The sequence below is a fragment of the Nestor notabilis genome, unplaced genomic scaffold (assembly GCF_000696875.1).
Source record: "Nestor notabilis isolate BGI_N333 unplaced genomic scaffold, ASM69687v1 Scaffold35575, whole genome shotgun sequence".
Taxonomy (NCBI): domain Eukaryota; kingdom Metazoa; phylum Chordata; class Aves; order Psittaciformes; family Psittacidae; genus Nestor; species Nestor notabilis.
The window spans coordinates 2,939-12,830 of NW_009928512.1; the positions used below are offsets into that span (position 1 = coordinate 2,939).

General features: G+C 39.4%; 1 protein-coding gene across 1 annotated transcript; it reads right to left on the minus strand.

The window, feature by feature from the left end:
• Nucleotides 1-372: 372 nt before the first annotated feature.
• COPS3 (COP9 signalosome subunit 3) lies at nt 373-9,473 on the minus strand. The gene is made up of 11 exons (XM_010014525.1): nt 9,348-9,473; nt 7,693-7,805; nt 7,538-7,587; nt 6,474-6,566; nt 5,625-5,804; nt 4,263-4,403; nt 3,016-3,189; nt 2,053-2,139; nt 1,622-1,735; nt 975-1,055; nt 373-721 (listed from the first exon to the last, which is right to left on the minus strand). Exons 1-11 carry the CDS (start codon nt 9,470-9,472, stop codon nt 668-670), a joined length of 1,212 nt encoding a protein of 403 aa, XP_010012827.1. The 5' UTR covers nt 9,473; the 3' UTR covers nt 373-667.
• Nucleotides 9,474-9,892: the final 419 nt, after the last annotated feature.

Below are 9,892 nucleotides of genomic sequence, written 5' to 3' on the forward strand. Positions count from 1 at the left end.
ATATATTTTGTACCAGAAACTTCTCATTAGCTGTGATGTCCGGATTCCCTGCAGTGATTTGGTTTTTCAGCACAACCAGCTCACAAGGACTCATCAATATGCTCATCCTTTTGGGAAGAACACAGGTCTTAGTTCATCCTTTAATAGATAGCAGCCAGCTACACTGGGCAGAGGAAAATCATCATGTAGAGATGGAAACTCCAGCCCTCTCCCCCACCATACATATATCTGCACTTTGAGCCAACTTTAAATACAGAGTAAAGAATGAGTAATTATCTTAGATGTGAACCAACACTAGTTTGTATTCTTCCCTGAATAACACTTTTCTTCTGCAGAAGGGAAATAAAGGACTGCTACAGAAACACAGCAACATTCAAACCCTTTAAAACAAAAGGTAGATTATTTAATGCATTAACGATGTTAATCTGAAGATAAATAAATCCACAACAGACTTTTACGTTTCTTTTTGAGATTTCCTTTTTCTTTGCAGAGAATATTTCTGATATTATACAGTACTGAGAGGGTGTTCTTTAATTTTCTTAATGTCCAGGTGAAAAGCAAAGCTCAGTTCTCTCTGCTCTCTTCGTGGAACTCCTCAATGCCTTGTTCCAGGCGTGATCCTTTCATAAGCTTTTACTTGAAAGCGGAGTGGTGAGCAACATTAATTTCAAGAATAACTGGATGGTTTGGTCCCTGAGTCATCCTCTTGAGAGCCCATACTCTGCAAGGGAGAGAGTTAGTTCGTTTCACAAACAGGTCTGAGGTTTACCTTTGAGACAGACAGTTCTTTGAAGTTAGCAGGTAGGAAAATAAAGTGCATATCAGATAACATGTGCTCCCTTTGTGTTTTAAAGCATGATGCTTATGCATGTATTAATATGTCATTATTAAATGACATATTATTAATGTATTATTAATATATTAAATGTAAATACTGACATTCAGTGCAACACATACTGCACTGATTCTCTTACCTTCTGCACAAACTGAGGGTTCACAGTGATCTCTTGATCCATGGCTTTCAGTCGTTCATCAAGCTCTATACATTTCAGCATCTTAAAATACATAGAAAAGTTGATTACTTGGTCCAGCTTGCACAAGATACTACTGTGCTATGTAGAATCAATAACTTCTTCTATCGCCAAAGTTCCATGTCAAAATGTTCTTATCCCTCATCTCTCAAAAGTGTCACATTATTTCTTCTTCCCTTATTTTGATGCATGTCTTCCTAACAACAGTCCTTTCTAAGGCCACTGATAACAGTCCCATGAGGGTCAAATCACCTGAGCCTACAGACAGGTTATTGACAGCCAGTGGAAGTGATCCTTGAAGGCTAAAACTCTAAACCCAATCTTTCTAATCCATTCAGCTCAAGGAACTTCACATCAACATGAAGCAGTCAATCTGCAGAGAGGATACGACAGGGAATGTGTTGACAGCAATCAACTATCAATCGAAACCCCCTTTAAATACCAGTACTGTGAAATAGTCTAATAATGATTCATAGTCCTCAATCTCTACATGTAAGTCACCTACGCTGGCTTCTCCCAGCAGCTCTCTGATTACAGACTAAGGTGCTCTGGTAGCAATTCCAAAAGCAGTTAAGATCTTAAAGATTTACCTCCTGATCAATGTTATGGAGCATAGCTGGATTGTTATATTTTTCAGGATTATCATGGAAACAGACCATACCATCTTTCTGATTAATACTTGCAAAGATTTCACCATCTTCTATCTGAAATGAGAAAGGGTTTAACGTAAGGCATCACCAAGAAGAGAATTTTGAGTAACTACAACACACAGACTCCTTGTGGAATCATCTTTAACTTGTTGGCTTCTTATTTCCTAACAGCTTCCCAAAGACAAATGCTGCATGGTGGAGAATCCCTGTTAGGATTTTCTGAGAACAGTCTAAACACCACAGCAGACTGACAGTATTTCCTTCACCCTGAGAAAGAACCATTCTTCAGGCACTCAGAACACCCACCAACACAGACACTTATAAATACACTGGATCAAGTTTTGAGTGAGGATAGTTCAGCCAAGTCTCACCATGTGGAGGACGTATTTTTCTGCTTCTTGGGGCCCCGACAACTGCACTCGACTTGCCATGTCTTGTAGTGACAATGTTAAAAACGTCTGAAAGGTAGAAAGTATCAAACCATTAAAACTAGGTGTGAAGAACTTTCCCTATCACTGCTTCATGGCCTATAAAGTCTAATTTTTGAAGTCCAATGGGAAGAAGTAAGTGGGACACAGTTATCACTTATAAAAGCCTCATGAGAGTGAAGTCAGTTCTTCCTCTGAAGACATAAATTCGTTACGCTGTGCACATACACAGACCAAGCTAATGGAGTCATCACTCCCACTTCTGCAATTCCTTTTTATCCCAGGCACAGTCCTGACCATGCCCAACCTCTTCCCTCACCTTTTTACATGAATAAGGTGGCTGTCCATCCCTTGAATTTCCTTCAAGAGATGCATGTATTGCCTTCCTTCCGAGGTTAGTTTTATTGCAGCAGACATCATTTGAGCTTGCCAAAAAAGAGCCTTCCCCTCATGATCTTTAAGGATTAATCTGACTTTTCAGCTGAAGGAGCACATCGCTCTACTGCTTCTGGTTTTACTTCAGATAATTCCAAAAATCTGTCCTATTCATTCACTCTTCTCTAATCAAGTAGCCTGTAAAGTTCAGGTTTCCTATTCTCTGAACAGAGATGAAGGTCACTGGGTCACTGTGCTCACAATTTCTTTGAATATGTATGAAAATCTCATGGGCAAACTCCTCTGACAGACGGACACATCGAACCACCTTTTAAATAATGCATAAGTAGCCACCAGAAGTGGTTTTCTGTATAGAGCATTTTAGCCTCATTTGTTTCAGAGATGCAAATCTCAGCTTTACTCATTTCTCCGTGACATTATCATTCTGCTCTGCATTGAATACATGCCAGAGATCCACTCTGTGAGAAAAACTAATCACAATTCCTCAGCAAAATCACTCCTTCATCTTACCTTGGTTAGCCTCTGAATATTCTTTTTGTAGAGAGATGACAAGCATTGCTTAACCAGCCCCATATTGTTATCCCTTGTGAATGTTTCACTGTGTTTGTTCACCAGGTTTCGAAGCTCCGAGGGTTTATTGGTTGAATAAACTTGTGCTAGTTCATGGTAAGCATTGCTAAGGGGCTGCAATTAGAAAAATGAGAAGTCTTTATAAAGAACATGGTGTTCAATCAGCCTCTATTCACTACTTTAACATTAGAAGCCACGCAGGCATAAAAGCAGATTTAAAGTAGCTCAAGCATCTCTCGTAACAAATAGATGATGCCCATCCATGGCTTTACAGCAACAAGAGATCCTCATACACTAAATCTGTCTTACTGCAATATAAGATATAGTAAACTTCATTCAAGGACCTCTGTATGACAGTTCTAGTTCTGGCAGTGCAAGGAAAAGGCCATTAGCTGACCATTATACGAAGTGAGCTGAATTCAAGGTGCGTAGTCACTGCCCATCGATTATAAGACACTGTCATCCTTGACCACAATACAACACAGCAGGGCCAACAGGGAATCAGAGGGTGAAGACCTGTTCACTTTGAAGAAGCAACTGTTTGAGTTCCCTTATTAGTATCTGGAGTTACAAGAAGATTTTTGGAACTCGTTAGAATTTTGCTCACAAATCAATAAACTCAGTGTTAAATCAGAACTAAGTGTGGTATTTACCTTGGATCAGAACTCTCCCACTAGCAGTTTTGTCTTCCACCCTACACCTCCTAATCTCAATGCTTACAGACTCCAAACGTGCAGCTTTTTCAGAAGCTTTTATTCTTTATAAGCTGGAGTTTTGGAACAAACCATTTGGCATTTTGTACTTCAAGTAGATGAAGTTACAGGTTCAATGTTCTTACAAGGGCATTGCGTATTGAAAGCCAAATGAAAGCAGTCTTGTTTGAGTTCTAGTGTAAAATGCTATCAAGGGATGTGCAGTTCTCAGTGAAGAGAATATTGCTAAGTGCTGTTCAACCCTAAAGTTTGTACAAATTTAAAAACCTGAATTGCCAATATGAACAATAAAGTTTGTTTGTAACAGACAAACAAATAGACTTTAGCTATTGTACACAAGAAAGGCAGCAGGAGGTTGTACTCTGGCAGATTATTTCCCATGATCTGCAATGTTAAACAGTACCATCAAATGAGGCTAGGAAAAATAAACTCAGCTTTATTGTTCTATTATTTAACTGTATTCACAATACTTACCTTAATGAATCTACCAACTATCTGGGAAGTGTATTTTGGTAGCTGCTGAACTTTGCCAAGTAGTATCAAAGAAACTAGAATATACTTTTTATATGATTCCAACATAATATGACTGACTGCCATGGCTGGAGTAGTTATTGCCTAAGCAAGAAAGAAAGAAATGGAATAGAAATTTAATATACTTACTGGCAGATCCTGGTAGCATTAACAAAAAACTCAGTTTCAAGCTGCATGTGGAACGGATAGAGTGACATGAAATTCACCTTTTAGCATTAAAGCTTTACACTAGCTTCTGTCAAAACTAATCATCCAATACATCTTAAATTCTATGCAAGCTACTCAAAATGCATCACATTACAGTGGTGCCTACCTTAAAATAACCCTGTTAAGATCAAATCTAAATGTCTTCCCTTGGTCTATATCTAAAGTTGTACTAGGAATCACCTGTAGCTTCTTGTTCCTATAGAACCTGGATTCACACAAATCCTTAAAGAGGCTTTATAAAGCTATTACACCATCAGATCTCATATTTAATGATGCTGAAAGAGGCCTGCAGGATCAGGAAATGGGATTTCAGTTTACTATGATGCTGCTAAGCTACTCAAGAGCTGACCCTTGCTTACAGAAAACTGCCACACATTTGACAGCATTTTCCTCTCATGAAGTTTCCCAATTTTGAGATTTTTCTCTTCTTTCACAGAGATAATAAAAGCAATATTGTAATAACCTGGAAGTTATAACTCCCCTCATAAAATTAGCAAAGGTCTTAGCAAAACCACTGCATTAGCTTTGTTTTAAGAACACACAATTGTGCATGTCAGCCTGGGAGCCGTTGCTATGCCAGCAGCAATAAACAGACATCTGAAAAATATTTATAGTGAGATAAATTTAACATCAACCTTTGAGTTGCATAGTTTTATGGTGCTATAGTTACTTGGCTGGAAGAGACCTTCTTAAAGGAAAACACCTCTAAAGACAGTTTGCTTGTTACTTCACTTTATATGTTGAGTACCACCATTCAGGCTGTACCTGTCATAAAAGAGCTAGTGGTGAACACGGACCCAACTCAGTTTGTAGGTACTACTATGATGAACACACACACTAAACCAAAACCCATGTGACTGATGAACAGCAATATACATCTGTTAGTAGCATCATATCTTTAAGGTTAAGAATGAAAACGATTGGAGGCTGCTGGTGCTTTATGTTAGGTTCACAGCTTCTCCTGCTCTCCTTGGTGGCAATTCAAGGCTGATATGTTATCTCAACACTACTACACATGCTACTGTAGTAGTGCTACAATACACGACTATTGCCTTTCAACTGATCACACTTCAGACTTACCATTTGCTTTAAAGTTACCTGTTCATAAAAGTAGAGTGCTCTTTCAAAGTTCTTTAGCCCAGTGTATATCATCCCACCATAGTAGTAGTAACATAAAAAGTGCTTCGCATCATATGCCCCATTCTCTTTACAAATATCCATCATGTCCACATCTAGATACGGGAGGGCAGGTTTAAAGCATTTTGCTAACAAACAGAGCTACAAGAAAATAAATCAAGTTGTCATAAATTAGCCATTTCCATTCAAATTTCCAGGAGGAAGAAGTTGCAGCTAAATTCATCTGGTACTAGTCAATAAATCTCACTCCTCCAAGAGTGACAAAACAGGGTATGTAGTAGGGCTGTAACACAGATTATTCATTGGAAAACCTTTAACACAGATGTGTGAACTGTTATAATTTATCTGAATCTTAAAGAAATTAGACTCTGACAAAGCTGCTTGAAATTCCAGGCCTTCCAGACTGCCTGCACTAAATATTGCACTAAGCATTCCTGTCCAACCCTAAATCCCAGGAGCCAAGAAATGAGACAGAAGAGCAAATTCAGGCCAAAGACACAGACAAACTGGCTTTTTGTCAAATCTGAGCAAACAGTATCTGGTATTACACTTACACTGCCTGTGTGTGACTTTCAGCCCAGAGAGAAGGGATGGCAAAGGATTTCCAGAAGTCATCAACAAAACCAAACATGCACTGTACATTTCAAATTAATAGAAGGCCATTTTATTTCAGTACAACATATTATCCATTACTGGAGACCAGTTAAAAGCCATTTTTACACTGCACTACGTGAACATGCATTTCCTCAAAGGTTTATACTTATAAAACAAGCTTTTACTCTCACCAAAAGTCCTTACAGCTCCCCTTACCTGGCAGAGATCTGCGTGTATTGAGGTCAGCTGGTTTGTGTTCATCTGCATCTTGTCTATGGCTTGTCTGAGAATGCTAATTCCTCGCAGGGGCTGTCAGAAATTACATCTCTTTCAGACAATTTCTCATAGATGGCAGCACATTGGATCTTATGTTGACACTTACAAATGAAAAATAACACTAATTGACAGGTTCCATTCAGTAATAGTTAACTTGAGGTTCCCTTTGTGTAGGATACTGCAGTCTCTCAGACAATAAAATTAACCTTGGCTATACAACTTCTCTTGCTAAACTAAATAAAATCATCAATTCTGCTCCATAAAATCAACCTCATCAGAAATACAGGAACTTGTATTGATACAAAAACCTTTCTTGACTCCAGGAGATGACTCCCACCAAATAATAAAGGCAAGGCTCTTGCTTTGCTCCACCTAGACCAGACTTGATCTCTCCTTCTATTTCAGGCTAGATTTCACTGAAGTAGCCCGAAAACATCAGTATCTTAGCAACAGAAATATTGGTCAACTACTTCTTAATCAAGTTTCCTTTACATTTTCAGGCATTTCATTAAGAACATTATATAACACTGGTGAGAGTAACACTGAAACCAGTATCACTGACTCACCAGCACTAATAATTGTTGCAGCTCTCTCCTACTCATGCACATGTTGTCTGAAGAACATTCTGGGTACTACAAATTTCCCAGTTTGTGAGTGAAAGCACGATTTTAGGTGACTCTCCCCCTAAAAATCTATCTTCCCTATGTTTTTTCCTTAGAGAAATCTGGAAAATCTTGGTTTAGGTTCACTTCCTCTGAGTAAACTTAACAAATAAGGAGCTGCACAAAAATATGTAACGTGAAGGTTACGGCAAATCTTTATGCAGCAAGTAAGAAACTGCAATCATAAAATGGTTTGGGTTGGAAAGGACCTCTAGATCACCTAGTTCCAACCCTCTGCCATGAGCAGGGACACCTCGCACTAGACCATGTTGCCCAAGGCATGTCCCTTTTAAGAGCGTGGATATATAGGTAGATTATATGTACTAGATGATAGCTGCTCACCTGTTTTCTCTCCACAAGGGCATTTGTTAACTGGTGGCACAGGCCAGCAACTAAATGCAGTAAAAAAACACAAAGAAAAAAACATAATACAGTGAAAAATCAGTAATACCAAACTGTCCAAAAACATAGAGAGTCTGAGAGTAACTTTAACTTACAAGTGTCTGTTGCATATCTGATGTGTTCTCCATTACAAGTGCTGATAAAAAGCTGCACCTGCGAGAATAACGTTTCGAAGTCAGGGATGCTGGGCATAGAAAACTTCACAAACCTAAACCAAGCAAACAAACAAAAAGGGTTAGCACTTCACATTTGGAGCTTCGTTATTGAGTCTCTGTAGATGCATGTACATGCTTGCAAACAAATCCAAAGTGTTTATGACAGATGGCAGATGAGCCGCACAACGTTTGAAAATACGCTTTGCCTGCACACCCCCATTCTCAATCTAGTGCAAACTACAGTTTAGAACAAACTATGGCAAAGAAAGATCATTTTGTCTGGTACAATAGTTAAAATCATTATAGAAACACTGGCTACTGATGATGAATCGTGATACACAACTTCTCTGGCCACTTTTGCCTATCCTACAGCCACCTCCTGCCTGAATGTGCTCAAGGTTATCTCAGTTATTACATTATTAGATGTGTATCTCTTGTTAGAAGCTTTTTCTCTTCACTGTCTGGTGGTTCCTTAGCACCCTATAGGCTTGCACATTGCTTCTTCTGTAAGATAAGCCATGATTATGCTCACCTGAGGGCAATGAATCCCTGTGCATCCAAGAAATGCCACAAAAACCTATGGGAATATCCCTCTGTTCCATGCTATGAGCCAGGAGCTTTCCTGTATGCTCTGCTGCTTCAAATAATACATTTTACATGTTACTGCCCCATCCCTGGCAGTGTTCAAGGCCAGGTTGGACACAGGGGCTTGGAGCAACCTGCTCTAGTGGAAGGTGTCCCTGCCCGTGGCAGGGGGCTGGAACTGGATGAGCTTTAAGGTCCCTTCCAACCCAAACTAGCCTGGGATTCTGTGACTGTTTTTCTTACAAACACTTATCTCCTTCCTCCTCCTGTTTTAATGACTGTTCCCATGTACCCCATGATACAATTCTGTTAACACAGTACTGATGCCCTGCTTGGTGTAAAGTCCATAATGCATTTTTATGAGATGTTAGTGAATTGTCATACTAATCTGCATTATCTCTATGTATGACAGTAATTTTGTTTCAAAAGGGTAGTAAAATGAGTATCAGGATTCTGATCTTTCCTTTAAAAAGAGAACTGTTAAATAATAGTGGAACCTGTAGACTCTACACTTACAGTTAGGTACAGCTAGAAATAATAGTTGGAGATTCAAGGCCAAGTATCTTTAATTCAACATCACCAATTCAAGTATTATCTTAAACTACAGACAGCAGCAAAAGCCTCAGTGCTGTCTAGAGACAAACAGCCAAGAACTGTCATAAGAACCCATGGGAAAAAAAAGTGTTGCTTCACACAGTTCAGTCTTAAAAGTCAGTTTTACACCTTTTTGCTGCACACATATGGAAAAATACTTACAGATACAGCCATAAGGGAAACAACCCCCAATATCCACGACTTGACAGTAATGGCATTTACAAGCTTAAGAGCTTTCCTTTGGAAAAATGTAAGTTTGAGTTGGTGTTTTTATTACTAAATGTGCATCACTAAGCACCATTCTAAGAAACACAGGCTGAAAACATGCAAAAGAAAAACAGTTGGGAGATAACTCAGTATGTTGCCCAGAGTATGTTTTAATACCAAGATACTTAATGAAAGAAAGCACCACTTACAAGACAGCCAGAACACCTAATGAGTGCTCCTGCACATCCAGGGCACCAAGCACTGTATCCAGATGGGAAAGGTTTTTTGCCAGCAGTTCTCCACTCTTATTGATCAGCTCACAAAGCTGGGTCATTTGCCCTGAAACACAAAACATGTTGTCAGACTCTAATTAGAGAACACTCACACATTCCCATACTTTATGACACTCTTCCTGCCCTACAGGACCTGAAGAAAAAGCAGCAGCACCGAGAGAATTACTTTTCTTTACTACAGTAGGCATTAGTTTTCTCCAGTGAGGTATCCACCATACGTGATGGTGAAGCTTCTGGCCTTTGGGATTGCAAAGGAAGCTCTCAGAACCCAAACCCAGCAGGAAAAGCAGCATCAGCTCACCTCAGAGAGGGGCTGCGGAGTGTCACATAACCACCAAGCTCCACCTAAGCCAAGTCTACAGAACTCTAACCAGCGTACTGCAACGCAATATCTTGCCTGGTGGGTAAATTTATCTCCACTTGTACCTTCTGGGTGTTGCAAGGAGAAAAAGCCGGAACAA

Bases quoted from the DNA above. Each gene is read 5' to 3' on its own strand.
- COPS3 (XM_010014525.1), bottom strand. From the start codon at position 9,472: ATGACCCAGCTTTGTGAGCTGATCAATAAGAGTGGAGAACTGCTGGCA. The intron at 7,588-7,692 runs GTAAGTTAAAGT...TACTGCATTTAG, and splicing joins CAGATATGCAACAGACACTT to TTGCTGGCCTGTGCCACCAG. The intron at 2,140-3,015 runs GTAAGATGAAGG...TCTACCTTTCAG, and splicing joins ATATTCAGAGGCTAACCAAG to ACGTTTTTAACATTGTCACT.